Source organism: Sturnus vulgaris, chromosome 2 (genome assembly GCF_052056855.1).
Source record: "Sturnus vulgaris isolate bStuVul1 chromosome 2, bStuVul1.hap1, whole genome shotgun sequence".
NCBI classification, from domain to species: Eukaryota; Metazoa; Chordata; class Aves; order Passeriformes; family Sturnidae; genus Sturnus; species Sturnus vulgaris.
Genome location: NC_142244.1, coordinates 22,528,364 through 22,548,602, shown reverse-complemented (window position 1 = coordinate 22,548,602; position 20,239 = coordinate 22,528,364). Strand labels below are relative to the sequence as shown.

Below are 20,239 nucleotides of genomic sequence, written 5' to 3'. Positions count from 1 at the left end.
AATTTCAGCATCATCTGGAGAATTAGCATCATTTTAAAAGCCATAAGAGCATTAACCATTAGACCAAGTAATTTAATGCAGTGATAACTTTATTGAAGGAAATAAACAGCACTTGTAAGGGTTTCACTTCATTACAGAGAAAGTTGTAAGTCACAAAAAGATGTTTATCAAAGTAGAAATCAAACAGTGTAAACAGAAAAAGCACATCAGCAAATAGAATCAGTAACAGTATAAAACATTGCAAAGAATTTCTGAGTTTGGTTTTTATTTTACAAAACAATTCCACAGCTGGTAAAAAATTTAGTGGTCACATTACAGTGAGGCACGTGGTTTTAAGACAATAAAACATTTGTGTGCTTTCCCTCAAAAATGGTCAGTATTTGCTATGGTTGTAAACATCAGTATTTAAGACAAATGTGTTTAAACATCCTCCTCAGCTTACAACAGAACAGTGATCTCACTCTCATTAACACGATTTAAGTACCAAAATGAATCAAGAGCTGCTCTCAGGAAGTCAGAGGCACACATAAGAGCCCAACACACTTTCCTTTTAAAACCATGGTTTCTGAAAAGAATTTAAACTTGTGGCAGAAAATTCTTCCTTGGTTTTTGTAACAGTTCATGAAGAGTCTTATTACTGAAAATACTAAATGAGATTAAATTGTTCACGTCATCAGTGTAGAACCATTTCAGATAGTACCAGTGTTCATAATGGACTTCATCACACAAAATAGAGCAAAACCGTGAAGCAGTGAAAAAAAACCCCATATTTCAATGTATAGAGTCTCAGTACTTTGGGAACAAATGACTACCACCCTCCCCATTTCCCTTTCTAATATAGCTGGAAAGTCAGCTGATCCAGGATATACAAATTTCCTGTTAGAACTGTACGCTAAGGCTGCTTGGTTGAGGTTATGTTATCTGTACAGCAAAAAGTGAAAAAAAGTGGACAAATTGGTCAACAGGCTGAGCAAAAAAAGCACTTTCTGCTAGAACACCAAATCCTACTGAGATGGGCACCCAACATCAAAGAAGTTTCCTTAGGGAAGTCAGCCTTGAGTTAAGTGCTGTAGGCAACTGAGCAGGGACTTTGGGAAGGAAGGAGCTTTGTGATTCAAACCACAGATTCTCTATTTGCAGCAGAGTGCACACAACAAATATTCCTGCCCTCAAGGACAGTAAGATGGAAAGCTTCAGAAATACACACCATGCTTCCTGCCAAGCAGATACCCAAGATGTTGATATCAAAATATAACACAAAGTAGGTTTAATGACCAAAAAAAAAAGGTATAATGGTATAATCTAATTCAAATTGAAAACTACTCAAGAGGAAATATTCATGTAGTTTATTCCCCAGTTATGTAAAAATCATATAAAATAAAGAACAACAGTAAAGTGGAAATTTCTTTTGCTGTTAAGCTTGTCAACAGCCTCACTACAACTACTTAAAAGTGAGTAAGAATCCAAGAGCTTTGTTCTGGGAGAGCTATTTTAAATCAAAGCTGCTTGTAGATAAAGCGACAAACCCTGAGTATGTTTCACATATTGGCAAGAATATGGCAAGTCTCTCCTACTGTCTGGTGTCCCCAGGAACAGAATACAACACCAAAGGGCAACATAAACCCCAGTGGCACTCTTGTGATCCTTGTGTCCTTGCCATCTCCCCTTGGGTTCCCTTCCTGTAAGGGCACAATTGCTTAGCCTGGTGTGCTGTGCAGTCAAATGAAGATTTGTTCTTCTCTCTTCCTGAATAAAAGGCCGTGAAGCTGGAATTCCAGTTTTAAACTGGGAGGAGAGCAGGAAAGGACAAAAATCCATATATGTGCTATCTATTGGTATTTTCACAAATTTCCTACTTCTAATTGGCTGTGTTCACAAGAGTCTTAGTTAGCTACTCTGCATGTTGAAAAACTAACATTCACCATACCCAATTGTACTGTTCTTCCAGAAGAACTGACAGAGAGTCAGGCTACCAGAACCCTGCCCAAGCTAGCCAAGGAATAAGCAAAAGGCTTTTACTCCTCCTAATCTGAAGTAATAAAAAAAAAAATTCCCAAAAGTCAAATTCCATTATCGCGACTGCTCAACCTGGAATGATGACTGGAGTTAACATAACTTAGCTGGAGAGGGGAAGGAGAAACAATGGTTACTGTGCTTGTAGCTTTTCCCAGGGACATTCAGAGATGCTAAAATTAAAGGAATATTATAATGTAAATAAAAGGCATTAGGGTTGCATTTCTATTTCCCTTATACAAAGGAATTCTGTAAACATTATCAAAGTCCCTAGAAAAGACTGGCATAGGTCCTTTGACAGATGTAAATTCGGTTTTAAACTTACTCCCTGAAAAAAAGACACACGTCCCTTTAGTCACTTGTCTTAGATCAGCCAGTGGAAAAAAAGATCAGTTTTCTTTAATTCCCAGTCTCTCTTGGGCATTTAACCAATTCTTCCTTTCAAGAAGAATAATGGTGAACATATTTATTTCAACACTAAGTTCTAAATCCTGAGAGACAAAAAAAGCGCCAGGACCTAGCACCTGAATCTGCATAATTGATTCATTCCAACATTAGTGCCATCTTTCCAAGGTGACATTTTCCATTCAAATGCCTTTGCAACAGTAATTCTGGCCACCTGGAATCCACAGAAAGCTTGTCAAAATCTCTCTTTCATACCATCTGCAAAACGCAATCTTTAATTCTTTTTTCCTTAGAGGATCCTTACAGGTGGGTGGTACTGAAGCTTTATAAATTATCAGAAGGACACTTAAATTTAAGATTTTGGATTAATTAATTTTATGTAACTTTCTGGAAGCCATAGAACTATTTACCTTCACTGTGAGTTTATACTTTATAGCCAAGTAGATCAAGGTTTTTCCTGCATTAAAATCTTTGTGGTACAAGTCAGGGATACACTTGCCATGTGAACACAATGCTCTTAAACAACTAAACTCTTGGTAGATTAAGGAAGAGATGCTTCAGTTCCCACTAGAGTGCACTGGAAAACCATCATCTTAAACACTGGCTCCAGCAAGACAATTTGGTAAAAGGAAAGGGGAAAGCAGTTAAACACTATCTCACACAGCAGAAGCAGGAATCTGTGCTGAGTTATTAAACTGACCAATGTAATGCTGGAGTAAATGATTATATGTAGTTCAGAATATAAAGAGAACACAGACTGGCCTTGGAATTTGGATACAGACTGTTCAGCACTTGTTTGGAGCTGGCAGTGGCATTGTTTCATGCTTTGCTACCACAGGCAAGAGAATGTTGTGCTTTCTCCTCCATGCAGAGAAGTTCACCGGTGTGTCCAAGAGTTTTAGCAGAAACAAAACTGATTCCACGTACAAAGAAACAAAGAGAAATGTTGGAGTTTTAACTTATTTGCAAGTTCAGAACAAAATGTCTTCTCCCTGACCCAGGCTGCTTAAAAACAACAGCCCACTTTCAACTTATGACAGTTTGCCCTTTGAGAAAGAAAATACATAAATTCCTTTATTGCTTGCCTACCATGCCCTTTGCATTGCTCTTATGCTACAGCTGGAGGAGAAGAGAAGCACCTCACTTCATATGAAAAATGTCAGCTTCCTGCCTTGCAACCATGAGCAAGGAAAAGAACTCAGGTTCCTGGTAGCTGAAAACATCAATGGACCTTATTTTACAACTGCTTTTCCAACAGGAGCAAGTTTTTTCTTATGAAAATGTCCCTTTCATGTATTTTAAGGACAGAACTATCAGTATATACTGAGAATTAAGTACTTCATTAAAGATGAAAACATTTCATGGTTAATCCGTGTTTGCCTTTAGAACTACATCTTTTAGAAGTCTCATAAACCTAAAATTTTGCAAGAGAGATAGGAAAAGAAAGAGTACCAATATTCCATTATCCAAGGCAAACAGTGCAAAGGTTAAGTGACACAAGGCTATTTTAAAAAATCCCAAGTTGTTGGTAAGAAATCAGTTTTCAACTTTACAACAGGCACAGTCCCATCAGAGCCAAGGTCTTCACTTTACAGACTTTACACATTACTTTGAAACTTTTGCAAAACCAAATGCATGAATTTATGCAAGAATCACCATAACAAATAGTAGACCTCTGCCCAGTTCTTCTGCCAGACTGAATTTCATTTGAGCACAAGCCCTCTGTCCCACCGACACCATTGCTTACAAACCCAAGCAACTGCATACGCTGGGTGTAACACAAGGCGCTTCTAACAAGCACTTAAAGGCACATGTTCAAGACTGAAGTAGGAAACTACATAACACAGTGATCTCAACACAGTTCTATCTAGAACTTCCTAGAACTTTGTGAGGCATCCAATATTCCTGTTAAGACAGACAGACAGAAACACATTTCTTCACAGCATCCCTACAGACAGGAGAAAGAAAAAAACACAAGAGAGTCAGAATCACCTCAGTTACATTATTTGATAAGAGTCATTCCATGCTGCTATCCCACTGACACTGGGGACTGTTGAGATCAGCTGACCATGTATTAATTGCATCAATATGATTTGCATGACTACACAAATGCCTTAGAGACAAGTAGGTCTGCTCAGTGCCCACCTTGCTGCAGAAGGGGGAGCTGCAAGGCAGCACTGAGGCAGTGCATTGCAGAAGGGTGCGGCAGGAGACAGAATTGTGCTCATGGGGACAACAGGACAAAAGGGACACAGAAGAATACACTTGTCTAGTAGCAGTTTGGACCAGCATTTGGGTATTCCAAAGGAAAGTCTTATGCTCAACATTTGGTCAGCAGGCTTACATATTTCAATGGGAGGCCCTCTGATTTTCTCCATTTGTGTTCTCCCACTAGAGAAGATGCTTACTTTCATTTTCAGATGTAACCAGTTGTATTTCCTGCACCATGGAAAACCTTCTAAATCCACCCATGACAATGCTTCTCTAAACTAATCTTCTGTACGATTAAACCTCAAAATGACAAAGAGTAAGAGAGTGGGGAAGCTTACCTTGCATATGGTATGAAGGAAATGCTGTACCTAAGAAGAAAGATTTTGAAAGTTACTTTTCATGTCAGATTTTATTAGCATCACAAACGAGAACAACCCCTCTGACATTCTAAACTACGAGTTACATAACCAAAATGAAGCTTTGAATTTGTGAGTAACAGGAAGGAGTATCCTTGGAAGCCTTCTTAGCCCAGCCAGGGTATGAAACACTATGGCAAAATAGAGGGAGATGTTGTGAAAGCATTTTAAACACAGCTCTCCTGAATCCAGTATTCTTCATGTTCCAGCACCTACAAATGTACAGGATTAGTGTTGAGGGGCTGGCTAGGTGTCCCTATCAGTTTGTGCACTCCTTGGTGACCTTGCACAGACCATATGTTAACATGAGAACACTAATAATTTGATTGGCATAACTTGGTCTCTGAACAAGATAAATTCAGAAGAGTGTAAAAGAGGAATACCCGATGGGAGGCAGCAAATTGATTTAAAAGGGGAAAAAAAACCCAAGCTCAGTTCAAGGTCAGAGAAATCAAAGGAACTTCCTGTAGAAATGGAGCCCTGAGCTCTGTCTCCAAAGCCTCTGTAGTGGTGTGAGAGACCAAGAAGTGGGAACAGGTCAGCTCCTCACTGACGCATTGTCTTGAATCTAAGGGATTGACAAGGTAAACATTTTCCTTCCACCTAACTCAACGTCAAAATCCACTCACAGTTCAGCTACTGATGTCAGGTGCAACAGAAAGTGGAGTGTGTAAGGAGGAAATCACTTACCATGCCATGGCAAAAAACTGTAAGATGCAGAAAAGCAGCGCGAGTCCTGCCTTATGCCACTGGAGGGGACGGGGGAAGAAACACAGCAGAGACAGCATTGTAAGAACCTTTCTTTTAAAATATTCTCCAGCTATATAAACTCCAGTTACATATACATACAGGACTCCAGTACTCACCCAGAAAGCAGAACACAGTGTTAGTATGAGGCACAACTAGAAGAAAACAAATTATTTTAATTAAAACCAGAAATAACTCATTTCTATAAATATTGCAACACTGTAACAGGGTCCTTCACAGAGACAAATTAATTACATCATTTCACAGTTTCATTCAATCCTACATCATAAGAGTTCCTCATATTTATATTTAAAATGCTCTTGCTATTACATTTCTGAAGTGAATTAAAACCATCAGGACATAGTAGCCTGGTATCTCCAACAAATGATTTTATGGCTGCAAAGGAGCAGGAGGAAGAGGTTCCTGCAGGTCTTTTGCAGGTCCCTGCTCCATCTCATGCACTTCTTGGTGTCACAGGCACACACCACATTTCATTGCTCTGCATAAGTAAGACTTTTCAAATACTATTCAGTAACCACTCCTAGTCTTTCTGCTTCTGCACAGTTCCGGATGATTATATGGTACCACGGTTATTACTTAAAAGCTCACCAATTAAAACTATGCTACACTTTCAAGAACTTTGGGCTATTGTTTAGTAGCTCTCCTGTGTATATATTTAAGTATGGCACAGTCATTCAAACCAGCACTTTTTCTGTTTTCAGTGTGTGCACTGTGTCTCTCTTCTTTACTGCAGGTAAAATCTTGGGGGGTAGTAGGATTATTTTCTACTTTAACTCTCAGTTTTAATAGAAGCCTCCTATTAGTTTTCGTTTTGAATTTAAGATATGACAGCTCATTTATCTATGATACAAACTGATAATTCATCTTCCTTCATCAGCATCTAACAGCCTTTAGATACACACCGTGCTACTAGAATGGAAAAAACCCCCCCATGTAGTACTGCATACTCAGACACTAAGACACGCATTGCCAAAGAAATCATACACTTGAACTCAACCAGTACTGACAATAAATGCAGTTCCTCCATTAGTTTTAAGGTGGTGATTAGTATATTGGTCTAAATACTGCATCATACATCTAATGACTGGCTTTATCCCACTAAACAGCATTCCAGGAATTCTCCTGACTCCAGGCATCCTGAATGCATACAAAACACATACACACCATACAGTAGCTTCTTGATTGGATCTGCAAGCATACACAATTTCTCAAGCTTTGCAGCATCTCTGGATGTGTAATGAGAAACTGGGAAGTGCTGATGCCAAGCAAACACTCTGAAGCCATTCAGACTTGAAAATGGGAGTTTCATGCAAGTTAAACCACCTTGAAACTTTTTGACAGAAAACAGGAAAGTTGCAGAGGCAAAAAACCATATACTTTAAAGAAGAGTCAGTCTGAAATTTAGCAGTAATTTTCAGACACAGAAACACACATAACACAAGGTTTGCTGTAACTTCCATCTTCTGAAAATAAAATCATTCAAAGGGTGACTCCATTGAATGTTGAATTTGCAATTTCGTTGTCATACAAGTTTCAAAACCTGAAGTTATCAGCCAGCTGGAACGATCCCTAATGCAAGGTAACCAAGGCACAGTTTCCCCAAGTGCTTTGTTACAAAGAGATGATTTTATCGAGGTAGAAATACCTACACAGCTCTTTCAAGGCAATCAGACAAAATATAAAAAGACAAAATTATGCAAAATAAAATATCTAGCAACATCCGTAGGACAACTTTAAAAAATGAGTTTCCCATCATTCACTTCTTAGGCAACATGTAAATATGATGTTGTGACCTCAAGCACCCTAAAAAAGCACAGGCATGGTTCACACACACCAGCCACAGACCCTTAATGCTCATTTAGCAAAACAAGTTGGCTTCAGCTCAGTCTTCACTAACAGAGAGGTGCTTTTCTGGTGCTGCACTTACCTTTCCACTACAGCAGATATGCAGTGTTTGATATCTTCAGAAAAGACAAAAAACCACCCCCACACACATCCTGAGCCATAGCTGGATCAATGGATATGAAAGGACTTCACAAAGAAAATAGCTGCCAGGTTTGTATGAGTTAAAAGCGCCTCCTTGGATACTTACTAGCATAACAATAGTAGCAATCAAACGTGTAGGCTCAAACATCCGCTTCAGTTGTTTCATTGGTCCCATAAGAAACATAGTGCTGTGAAAAACAAGATGAACACGGAAATGAGCAAGGCAAAAGTGAAACTCGGTACGATTAAACTGTCTGCTGCCATAGGGGCATCAGTACACTGTGTTGTTATTGCAATCAGTGCAGCATAACAAAACAAATGGGATTATACAATGAGACAAAATCCATTTCCCCTTTCCTTTGTGCAAGGCATTTACAATTTTATTCACACTTGTTCCGTTAAAATTAACAGAAGCATCTGTCAAAATCAAGTCAGAAGCATAGGCCAAGGTCAGCTCCAATCAGACCACCCTTGACAGATACTTTTCTAGCCTGCTTTTCAAAAATGCTTTTTAAGTCTGTTTTTCAAGAACACCATCCACAGAAGCTCTTCATGGACTGCCAGGTAATCCAGCTCAATTCCTCTAGATAAAAGGCTATTTTCAGGCCTGGATCCATTCTCTGATGCCTTCTCAGATCTGCAGCCTCATTTAGAGCCCTGGTGATGAATACTGCATGAATTATACAAGGTGAAAGTTTTATCTAAAGTGATATTTCTGCCTCATATACTAATTATTCTGCCTCATTAGCATATTACTTCCAGTTCAATTATTTATGCTTTCTTGCATCATGCTAAGCTTCCACAATCACAGAAAGCTGGGCTTGTCACAGAGGATGTATGGCTTTGCTTCAGGAACCTTGATGGCCATGAAGTCTTACTACATATGCTTGCTCTGACAGACAGACTGCTCCAAACATATTCACCAAAACACACAGAACACTTCCAAATGAAAAATGGCAAAGAATTATTTTATCTGGGGGAGGAGGAACCAACAAAATAAAAAAACCCTCAATGCTCACAACATGTGTGTGATTCTTGTTTACTGATGAGCAACTTTTACCTTGAATGCATTAGTAATAACAATAAACAAAATTAAAATTTTCTTAACCATTTCAGGCCACTACTGGGGAAATGCTGTTCTGTAGAATTCAACAAGAAAATTACCTACAGAAGCAAATCTTCTCTCATAAATGCAACAGTTTCTACCACTCATGCACTATCATTCTGCTTTTGTTTATCCTCTGTATAAGGGACATGATATATAAAGATTGTTACCTCCCAATAGATGCAATATTCCCGAGGGTATAAAACACTGCAAAGAGTACCAGCCCTTTCTTTGGTATCCATAGCAGACAACTACCCTAAAAAGGAACATTTAAAGAACGGGGAGGGGGGGAAGGAGGAAATTAATAGGTCATAAAGTGAAACAAATATATATCTCATATAAGTGTCACGTCACAAAAGAAATCTTAGGAAAACTTCAAGCCAAACTGCAGAATTACTCGTACAAAAATAAATCCCATTTGTTGGCATTCTTGTCATTCTTGTTAAGAGTCAGCGTATCGCATCTAACTGGAACCGAGTCAAACGTCTCCGCAGAGACTCGGAAAAATTAAGCAACAGCACAGAGGGAGGCTGTAATTATCTGGGCTCCGGAAACTCAAATACTGGGGAGATCAGGCGAAAAGTCCTTACCAAGATCGAGCACAGGCATCCGATCGCAAAACACGCAATGAAACCTTTCACTCGGGTGCCCCAACCTAACGAAGTCGCATCGATAACCTGGAAACGAGGAGACAAACAAAAGCGAAACTTGTTTACTGTAGCTCTTGCCTCCTACCAAGAGCGAAAACTTCCTCTCGGACGCCGCCGTGTCCTGTTCAGGCGCCCTCCTGAGTGAGAAGCGGGGGATGCCGACACCCCGGGACGCGCGGGGGCAGCGCTGGCGGAGCCCACGCGGGACCGCCCGCCCACGCCCCCCGCGCCTTCTCCGGGGTGGCCGCTCCGGCACCGCTCCGAGCGCACCGGGGAGGGGCGGCCGGGTCCCCCCGCCCTGCAGCGAGGCGGTGGGGGCGGCAGCGCAGCGCTACCTCGGCCAGGCCGCTCGGCTCCTCCGCGTCGCGGCCGCTCAGCACCCGCTTCAGCTTGTCCATGGCTCCACAGCTCGCCCGCCCGGCCGGCCGGAATGCCCTGCCCTTCCTTGCTCTTCCCCTTCCTCCCCAGGGACTACCAGCCCCGGCAGCCACCGCGCCCACCTGCGCGCCGCAGGTAGGGGAAGGCCGGCGGGGCGGCATGCAGGCTGCCGGGCCATGTAGTCCGGATGTGGACGGAGCCTGTCTCCTCCCAGCACTTTCCAATCCCATCACTTGGCAGGAGCAAAACTCGGTGAGGTTTTATTTCAATCCCACGACTGTGGCTCTTCTCCCGCTCGCTTTATTTTCGCCTCCTGCCAGCCAAAGTTATGTGGATGCAATGTCCCACTAGCAGCCAAAGGTATGTGGATGCAATGTCCCACTAGCAGCCAAAATTCAGCATCACAAGTAGTTATTTCAGTTTATTTTGCTCAGTTAAAAAGAAAACTGTAAAATGTTTGGTACGTTTTATTTAGCAACATACAAGGAACAATATAAACTGCCACATAAAACTCGACACAAAACAGCTGGAGAATCACCCCGCTCCCTCCCCCTTTAAAGTTATTTCTTCAAAGTGGTACTTTTCTGTGGAAATTTTGTGCCAGAGAGCTTGCTGTACACCAGTTTATATCGTTGCTTCTTGGTAATCTGCGTGGTGTAAGAAAGCCACAAAGTGCTCCAATTTTGAACTTGTTGTAACGGTAACTTCCTAAAGGTGATTAGGTTCTTGTGATTTCCCCAACACCTGTGTTCCACTGAAATGCACAGGACCCCTTAGAACAGATGGAGGGCATGTATCTAGAGTCAGGATACAAGTCCATTCCATAAAACTTTACCAACTGGTCATAAATTAGGATGTATGATGGACAACAGAAAATACACAGTATAAGCTACACATGCAGAAAGCCCTTTGCATTGCTCCGTCCCCACTCTGTGGCTTTCCCCCCCACACTCTATTTCAGCCCAAGGGATTTTAATGCTAGCATCACTGACTAAGCCCACATCACAGTTTGAATTAACAAATGCAGATATAGTTTCCTTCACGCCAGCAGTACATGAGCTCTGCTCCCAGTCATACCAGCTGTTAAGCGTCTTCTTGTAAGCTCTAAGGCATGTATACTAATATATGCTTAGAGTAAAAGAAGGGCCATGATTTACTTCTACCAGAAAAATATCTCTTTACACCCCCATTTGTTGTTCCCTTCCTTGCCACTCTTTCCTCACTTCCCTCTATCACTGGAGTGTATCCAAATAATTTTCTATTACCAAATGGATTTTATTCTCTTCCATGCTGTATTCATTTGCAGTCCTCTTCTTCACTGTGACACTAAAATGTTTAGGAAACAAGGGCAGGAAGATGAAAAAAAGCCATCAGAATTTAGGATTGTAATAGGGAACATAAGAGGACCTTGCTTCTATTTCAAAGTGGCCATAAAATCATCCACCCAGATCATGTCTGATAATTATCACAGCTGAAAACTTCTTTCAGAAACTGTTTGATCTCAGTTCTCTTCACTCATCCTATGGAACCTTTTTTTTTGCAGTAACCCTTTCCAAAGGATTCCAAAGATAAGGCTGAAGGTGTATTCAGAAAAAAAATATTCTAATCAATAATTCTGTACAAACCAATCTTTACAGTCTCTCTGTGAGGTAGGCATGTACTAACTCTCATTTTTACATACGGGGAATGGAGGCACAGAGAAATGTCTTCTCCACGGTTAGAGTAAATCAGTGACACAGGAAAAATTGCAGTTAGTTCCTGCCTTTCTACCTGCTGTAGAATTCACTAGACCAGGCTGCCTCAAATAAAAGTGAAATTGATGTGTTATTTCTTTTTACTAAGGAAACAGTCACTTAGATAGCAGTAGACTTTTTTTCCTCCCCCCTAAAAACCTCAGGGTCTTCGCTACATGAAAACCACTTCACAAAAAATATGGTTAAATACTAGGTTTTGTGGTGGGTTGCTTTTAGTAAGCCATGCAGTGTAGAATACAAAGATTTTTAAACAAAAACCCCAAGACATCAGAATGTGTACATGTTCTTATTTGCAAGCAATTTGCACCACAAGGATTGCTTTTCACTGCAGTTACTTGCTTCCTACACTGAGTGTCAGCAGCAAATCCAGACAAGCCTGCTTAGCTGCCCCACTCTTAGGCCAAATCAGTAATATATTGCAGGATTTCCAAAATACACGTATTTCAGTTTCATCTACAGAGTGTTGAAACCATGACTATACAAGTGATCACACTTCTATCAATGTAAGAACTCAGAAGAATTTTAAAATAAACCAAAATGATATATCTGGAATATATGTTAGCATCCTTCTAAGGCCATACAGGATCTCCTTTCTCAAACTGCAAATACGAGCATCCTTTAGGGATCAGATTTCCCCAGCATTAAGCCCCACTCCGTTTTGCAATTTCGCTATCAGGGCAGTAGAACAGTCACATGTGAGCACATCCAAGAGAAGGCCAGTGCAGGGCAATGCCTTTCCAGCATCATACATGACAGCACAGGGACCCCAAGTGAGAGCCCCAGAACTGCCCAGAGAGTTCCAAAACTGCCCAGCGAACTCCAGCTGACATCAGATTATACCAGCATTTCTGAAGAGACTTACCAGTGTCTGTTAACCTCCAGCTCTCCTCCTGCTCTGGAGTTAATGCCTCTCAAATAAATTTACCTTTATATAGCGTCAAACAAACGTATTTTTTCCCTACACTTAAACCTATCCTCAGATGAAATGAATATTCTTAGGTGAGACACTGAATCAGAAAATACAAGAAGTAACTTTGTTGGTTATCAGCAGAGGAAGCCAAACAAAATGGGTAGTTTAGGACTGGCAGATCAAACTAAATGAAGAGGAATTTCTTTTTCCTATGGATTATTTCTCAATAAAAATAAAATCATACCAGTTTTACAACTCTGGTAGCAGCAATAACAAAATCTTCATAGAAGTGTTAATGGATGGGGGTCCAGATAATACTCCTGCCTGCTTGGTGAACTAAACAGAACCCAGACTCCTAAAAGTCATTTTTCCAAATCTGTTGAAAACTGTAACTCACCACCAGTCTATCATCAACTCCAGACACAGATTAAAAAAAATCCAAACAAAAAACACCATTAGCAACACCTGCTTGAAATGTTTTCTCTCAAGGCTACAGAAAAATTAGCCAAATTCTTAATTCCACTAGTAGTGAAACGTCCCCCATGACAACAATTGTGATCACATTATCTCCAGTCTATTTTAAGTCCTTATAAAGTCACATTTATTTAGACTTAGCACATGTGGTTTCCAGTGACGTTTCTGGTTTAGGCTCCAGCTTCTCTGGGAATTCTAGTTTTTCACAGATTGTCTCCTTTATGGGTAGATACTGAGAGATCTCATTAGGTTCTGTGAACAGGGAAGGTGGAACGCTCTAAAAAGCAAAAATTTTACATTAAATGAGTGAAAGAAAAGAAGGGATAAGAAAAAGTATTCCAACCCCAAACTTTTATATTAATTACTTAATTAATTTACTTTTTAATTAGTTTATCATTTACTGGATGTAAATACTACTAGAGGCAAACTTTTTAGAGGCCAAGGAAAAATAAGGGAGAAGGAAAGGCACAAGAAAATTAAAGTTCAGGTGTCTGTCACGAATAAAAATCAATAGCTGCATCTCCACATGTACCACAAATTATTCTGAGCCATTACTAGAGTGCTAAGGTAACCTATTAACCTCAAATATTTGAGAAAAACTGAAAGAATCTATTACCAAACAGATCTTAATCCCTAATACTGCTTGGAAGCACACAACCAGCCATGAAATTTAACATCATGGGATGTGGAGTACCTGATTCTGCAGCTGAACAGCTCTATGAAAAAATAAAATAAGAAAAACATTAACTCAATAGTAGGGAAAGTGACCTAATTCCATTCCTTGTCATGTGATCTGAGCATTTACAAAATGCAAACCTGCTCTAAAATCACCAAAACAAAAGCTGCATAAGCAGAAAGGATTTTCCACTGTATTAATTCCAAACTGTACAAAGAAGGACTTCAAGTCACAGTATTTTCTATACTAACCATAAAACTAAAAAGCAGAAGGAAAATAAACAAAGTTCTAAAAATTTAATACCTTTAGACTTGATATTTTGCTTTCCCTGGATGTGTATTCTCGCAACATGTAGGTCTTGTCAGCCTAATGGAATAAAGCATTCATCTGGTATCAGTGCAAACAAGCATTTTAAATGTATTGAATTTAGTAAGCATTGGAATTTGATTGACTACATATTTTCATCTAGGAGAAGAAACGTACATTCAAATTCATGACGAGAGATGATAACAATGTTGTTTTTTTCCAAAAACCACCTGTGTGTATGCTTCAAAAAAAATTCTACGACTGAATATGCTTGTTAACTTTTACTCAGCTAGAACTCCTACACATCTACACAGAATTACCAAACCATAAATCTTAATATCCTGTATTATTTATGAGATACCAGCACTCAGTGTACTATGGACAGTTATTTGGAAGTTACACTTGCAGTCTAATTCTATTAGGTAAGACAAAAATAACATGCTTGGAGACAAGACAGTATTGAACTTTTTACTGCTGCCTATTTTTCCTCTTGTACTTCCTTCTCCAATCTGTGTCTGTAAAATGTATTTAAATGCTTACGTCACATGAGGGCTGCTCATACACCATGGCATCCAGCACCTGGTTGCTAGCTCAGCACCACCACAATAATAAAATACAATCAGAAGTTTTTGTGCCTCCAAACATCAGTAATAAATTAGAGGAATATCACCAGGTCACTGGAAGTGAAATGGCAAGGGAACCTCTCTAAAGTAAGTCATGATGGAAAGTAAGGATTTACCTCATGATGAAGCCTTGTATCATTCATCCTGATGAGTACCCCATCCACTCGCAAGAAGAACCTCAGCAGCACAAAAAAGCTGGAAGGCATAACTCTCTGCAAAAATAAAGATGGCCATTCAGCACCTTACAAAGGCTTACTGTAAGCATGTACTTGTCTACATCAGATATTCACAATGGGAGACAATATGAGAAGTTTTCAAGAATGAAGTCAAAATTTGGGCTGTTGATTTGCTACAGCTATGCCAGCTGGGCAGACAGTGTCTCAAAGGATTATTAGGCAGGATGCAGAAGGAGTGAAAAGATTGTTCCCTGGAGCAAATGGTAGATGACAAACGTTTCAAGACAATACCATTTCCAGTGAGATCATATTTTTAAGAGCAAGGATGATGAACTTTATGCTTTAAAGTTTAAATCCCAGAAGGAACAACATGCAAAAACGCAGCTGTGTTTTGCATTAATCAGCCAACTGAGTCCCCAGGTATCTTTTATACACCTCCTAATACTCACTACTTTCACACTCAAACTCGATACTCCATGATCATGGAGTTCATCTTCAAACAGGAGTACTTCTTCAAAAAACATAATTTGTTCCCTGGCTTTCAATTTCTCTGTATTTATGTGTTCTGTTGTAGGAACAACCTAGAGAAAAAGATTAAGAACAGTTAGCCTATTAATTTGTTGCCAAACTACATAAAGTTTGTCCTGATATTTTGAATTCCACAGTTTTAAAAAGGAAAAAGACACTCCAAATTTCTAAGAGAAAAAGTTAAAATCAAAGTTTCCAAGAGTTTCTTCTTGGAAATAACATCAAGCAAAAACTAGGAGTGGAAAATTCTGAATAAACTTCTCTCTGGGTACAGGCTCAGTAGGGTTTAAGCTGCAAAAAATTCTGCTCACTTTCTTTCAAATCATTTGAAGATGTCTTGTGTTTAACATATGTATGAGAAGTTCAGGTTTATAAAGAGATTTCCATGCATTTAGCACCTCTGCCCACCACACACCTTGAAAAAGATTCTAGTAAAGCTTTTCCATGGAAAGCAAGTACCTGTATGTTTTCCATCTCATGGTCTCCACAGACACTTCTGGTCTAAAGACTATGGAACACTGTTTATTTCTGAACTTTTAATTCTAGCACAACTCAAATGATCTCTAACTAAAGTGATTCTAGTGAATTAATATAGATTATCTGCTTAATAGCAAGCAACCTGTATGCAGTAAACAGAAGCTGGGAACTTCAGTCTTATTTTCACAAAAAATAAAGACATGGGAGGGCCTGTGAGTTTAAATATGAGGAGTTACTGAGTTACTGTTGCAGAAAAACATCAGGCCATTGAAAGCAGCCAGGTCAGAAAGCAGACAAACATGCAAGCAGCAGAGCATGAAGGCACTACAGAATGACACAGCTGATAGTTCTGCTGTATGTCAGCAGCTTGGGGCTCCAGAGCAGCCCCCAACAAGAGCTGAAACCTCTCATATGCTTTAATCCTAAAAACTTTAAGACACCACCCACCCCCATAATTAAAATAAGCCATGATTTGATTAGGATAAAATCATGAACTGAGAAACATGAGAAGCCCAAATTACACTTTGAAATCAGAAATTATGAAGCACAAACGATTTTACAGAAGCCTACTGAATGGTAAATGACAGCTTTAAAAAAAAGTTTGACTGAAGAGAGATGCAGTCAGCATTAACAAGAAGAAAGTGATTACCTTTAATGTTGCAGAATCTCCCAGCAAAGTTCCTTTGTAATCTGTTGTGTAAGTCCAGTCATACGGCTTGACAACTTCCTTACTGTGCTCAGTCTCACTCCTCAACAGTGAAAGAAAAAACAGCTTTGTAGTAATTGCTTTGTAGCAATTCTTAAAAAATTACAGCCTCACATAAGACTGTGCATTAGAATTCCCACATTGTTCCTAAAGAAAAACAGCAGCATTGTTTGAGCTGCAATCACAATGCCAAGACTTAATCATGGTTTCACATCTGTTTCCATTATGACTTTGAGAACAAATATGAGAATTCTAGATCTATCTCAGTTCTATGACTCAAAATAAAGACTTTCATGAAATATTGCTGAAAATTTTGTATTTCAAGATCAATTCTTCTTTAAGTAGGCAGAAAGTGATCTCCTGACAACACACAGCAATCATTAACACTGCAATTTAGCTTAGTTTTCATGACAACTTTGCTTTCTTTCTGTGCTTTATTTCCAGGTGTTCTACAGGTAATTCAATTTGGTAAATACTAAGCATTAGTAATTAGTTCTCATGCACGGTAATTGTTCTGCTTTATTCCTAAGGCTAAGATTTTGAACATGTACAGCACTCTGCAACACCACACAATACAGGCTTGTAATGCTTGAGGCCCTATGAGTTTGAATAAACAGAAACAGCACCAAGTTATGTTAAACTTGAAGTTTACTTTAAGAAAGCCACAACACAGCTGAAAATACAGCTGACTCAATTTAACAGAAAGGATGATGACAGCAAAGAAAAGCCAAGTGACTTCTGTGATTACACACTGTATCTAGGGTAGAACCAAATGCAACGTGGTCCTCAAGAGTTCAGTTTGTTCCTTTAACTAATGCCTGACAGTTTCATATACAACACACCAGTGATAAAATACTGTACCTGCTCTCTTGCCACTCCTCTGCACAAGCGACTTTGATCATACCTTGACAATTATTGACACATTTTAAAGCATCTGTAGCATTGAACTCAATTCCAAAACCATCGTCATGCTGTATTCTTAGGACATTGTCTCCAAACATCATCTCTGGCAGGGACGGCATGTGTAATTCATCAGCCAGCCTGCAGAGGAACATAAAAGAGTCATCAGTCAGCTACAGCTCAGTGAAAGCAGTCCTTGTTTTGGCATAAGGATTCTTTAGACCATGATAACTTAGAAGACACCACGTCAATATATCCTGCGAAACTCTGTTGTTTTCCCAGGCTAATCATTTCCCCTGAAATGCAGAGTCATTGATCTCAAGTGACTTTTCCACCAAAAAAGTATTCCTAAAACATTCCTTCACCATCAGGCTCAGACAAAATTCTCACACATGAATCAAGAGTATCTGAAAAGCACGCAGAAGCAATTTTCCACCTGTGCTAGCAAATCCCTGGATGGTCAATGGACAAACATCAGCAGGTGCTCAAATAAACTTTTAGGAACAAGGACTCATCATGAGCAAGTTTGAATTCACTGCACAGTGGTCCATACCTCCAAATTTAGAAGCTTACAAAAAAGATGCTTAAGACAACGCTGGCAGAGTATGTAAAAAGTGCAGAAGATACAACTGTGCTCTACTACTTTTTCAAGCTGGTAGAAGACCCCTACTGGTATGCTTTCTAAACATTTCCTTCCTACCTACCTGACTTACCAAGATCAAAAAGGAATACATGACATCTGGAGAGAATAAAGCTTTAGGAAATACACTCGTTTAAATGAGGGGACAGAGAAGAGTGTCCTAATCATAATGTTCACATTGATAACAAGGCATTCCCATACAAAAGTGGTTATTTCTGTAACCTTGAATACAAAAGAACAGTGTTAACCTAACTAAAATAAAAATAGCAAATTCACAGAGCTGGAGAATAAGATCCTACGTTTTTCCCAAAGAAGGCAGAATAACATTATGAACTTTTCCATTTCATGAAGTGTAGGAACCCTTGACCTGCAAAAACCAACTCCTGCATAGAAGAGTTCTTGGCTATGGCACATTTAATCCTTCACCTTTCCACACAGGTCACCAAGGGATTTTTACAATATATATTCGCCAGAAATAAAATTTCTGTAGCTACTAATACTGTTCCCCAAGCAATAAAAAAGATGGAATGGGTTGCTGTGACCCTGTTGCACTTCCTATAATTTGCCTCAGCCCACTGATCCAGCCTGTCCAGATCCCTCTGCTGAGCCTTCCTACCCTCCAGCAAATCAACACTTCCATGGGACTTGGGGTCATCTGTGAACTTATTGAGGGTGCACTCAATCACCTTGTCCAGACCATCAATAAAGATACTGAATAGGACTGGCCCCAATGCTGAGCCCTGGGGAACACCACTGTTGATGGGCCACCAGCGGGATGTAACTCTATTCACCACCACTCTTTGAGCTCAGTCATCCAGACAGTGTTTTACCCAGCAAATAGTGCACCCAGACAAGAGCAGCCAGTTCCTCATGGATGAATGATGAATGCCTCATCAGCCTCAGAAAAGATAAAAGAAGATAAATGAAAGTACATTTAACAAGACTAATGAGATTCCCATGTATGCTGAAATTTATTCCAGAAAACGAAACTGAAAAATATCTGCTAAATCCATCTGCCACTAAGGTCAGTTATGGCACAGCTGAACTCTCCAGTTCCACATTAGCAAATCTGACTTAAGTACTTGATGCTGAAACAGGAACATTTTCTCCAGTGATTTCATGGGATTGGAAATTCTTACTAGAAGAGAGCAAATTATAAATTTTTAATGAAAACCACTATCTATTACCAAGACGTGATATGAGCCATTAAAAATATCCTTTTTCAAAAGTAATTAAGAAACTGACTTCTAATTAGCAGGTCTCAGTTCACAGAGATCCAAAACCATTATAATCATACAATCACAGAATGGTCAGAGTTGGAAAAAAACTTAAAGTTCCAATTCCTCTGCCATGGGTAAGGACACCTCCACTTGACCAGGTCGCCCAAAGCTCTATCTAACCTGGCCTTGAACATCTCTAGGGATGGAGCATTTACAACTTCTCTGGGCAACACCTTCCAATGACTCACCATCCTCACAGTCAGGAATTTCTTTCCTAGGGTCCAATCTAAATCTCTCTTTCAGTTCGAATCCACTCCCCCTTGTCCTCGTACTACCTGCCCTTGTAAGAACTCCGTCTTTCTTGTAGGGTGCCTTCCGCAATCATTAAAACAAAATTTTGGAAATTACCTGTAACCCAAATGCCCCCAGTTTCTCCAGCCAGAGAATCAAGCTTGAAGAGAAGGAACAACACCGGTCCCACCGCGTAACTGGGCCGAACAGCGTCTCCCCCGCCCTGGGAACGCTCTGTGTTTCTTTCGCAAGGCCATCCGACGCCCCCAGCCCCTCGCTGTGAGGGTCGAGGCCGCAGCCCTGCGCTGGCTGCCCGAGCAGCAGCGACACCGTGCTGTGCTGTGTCGTGCTGTGCTGTCCCCCCCTGCACCCCCGACCCGGAGCCCGCCCCACCTCTCGGCCTGAGCCGACTTCATGATGTGCGTCCGGGTGGCGCTCAGCTTCCACGGCCCGAAGGTGAAGTCGCGCCGGCTGCTCTGGAAAACGGGATGCATGGCAGCCTCCTCTCCACCAAGCAGAAGGCAAGAGGCGGCGGAAGGGGCGGCGACGGCGGCGGCGACGCCCCCCTCCTCCCGTCTCCTCCCGTCTCCTCCCGCACAGCCCTCAGGGCAGCGCCGGCGCCCCCG

At 40.4% G+C, this 20,239-nt stretch overlaps 2 protein-coding genes across 3 annotated transcripts; both read right to left on the bottom strand.

The window, feature by feature from the left end:
* Nucleotides 1-68: 68 nt before the first annotated feature.
* On the bottom strand, nt 69-10,114 carry SFT2D2 (SFT2 domain containing 2). Its single transcript, XM_014878620.2, has 8 exons — nt 9,890-10,114; nt 9,495-9,581; nt 9,075-9,160; nt 7,906-7,987; nt 5,912-5,947; nt 5,736-5,794; nt 4,968-4,997; nt 69-4,366 (listed from the first exon to the last, which is right to left on the bottom strand). Exons 1-8 carry the CDS (start codon nt 10,091-10,093, stop codon nt 4,327-4,329), a joined length of 624 nt encoding a protein of 207 aa, XP_014734106.2. The 5' UTR covers nt 10,094-10,114; the 3' UTR covers nt 69-4,326.
* A 269-nt stretch (nt 10,115-10,383) lies between these two features.
* Nucleotides 10,384-20,238, bottom strand: TIPRL (TOR signaling pathway regulator). Of its 2 annotated transcripts, none has more exons than XM_014878627.2 (7): nt 20,007-20,238; nt 17,424-17,603; nt 16,506-16,605; nt 15,301-15,432; nt 14,792-14,887; nt 14,050-14,112; nt 10,384-13,347 (listed from the first exon to the last, which is right to left on the bottom strand). In XM_014878627.2, the coding sequence occupies exons 1-7, from the start codon at nt 20,105-20,107 to the stop codon at nt 13,198-13,200; spliced, it is 822 nt and encodes a 273-aa protein (XP_014734113.1). In that variant the 5' UTR covers nt 20,108-20,238; the 3' UTR covers nt 10,384-13,197. The 2 variants fall into 2 exon arrangements, with proteins under 2 accessions (XP_014734113.1, XP_088015015.1); XM_088158889.1 differs by lacking the exon at nt 20,007-20,238 and adding an exon at nt 19,731-19,874.
* Between the last annotated feature and the right edge of the window lies 1 nt (nt 20,239).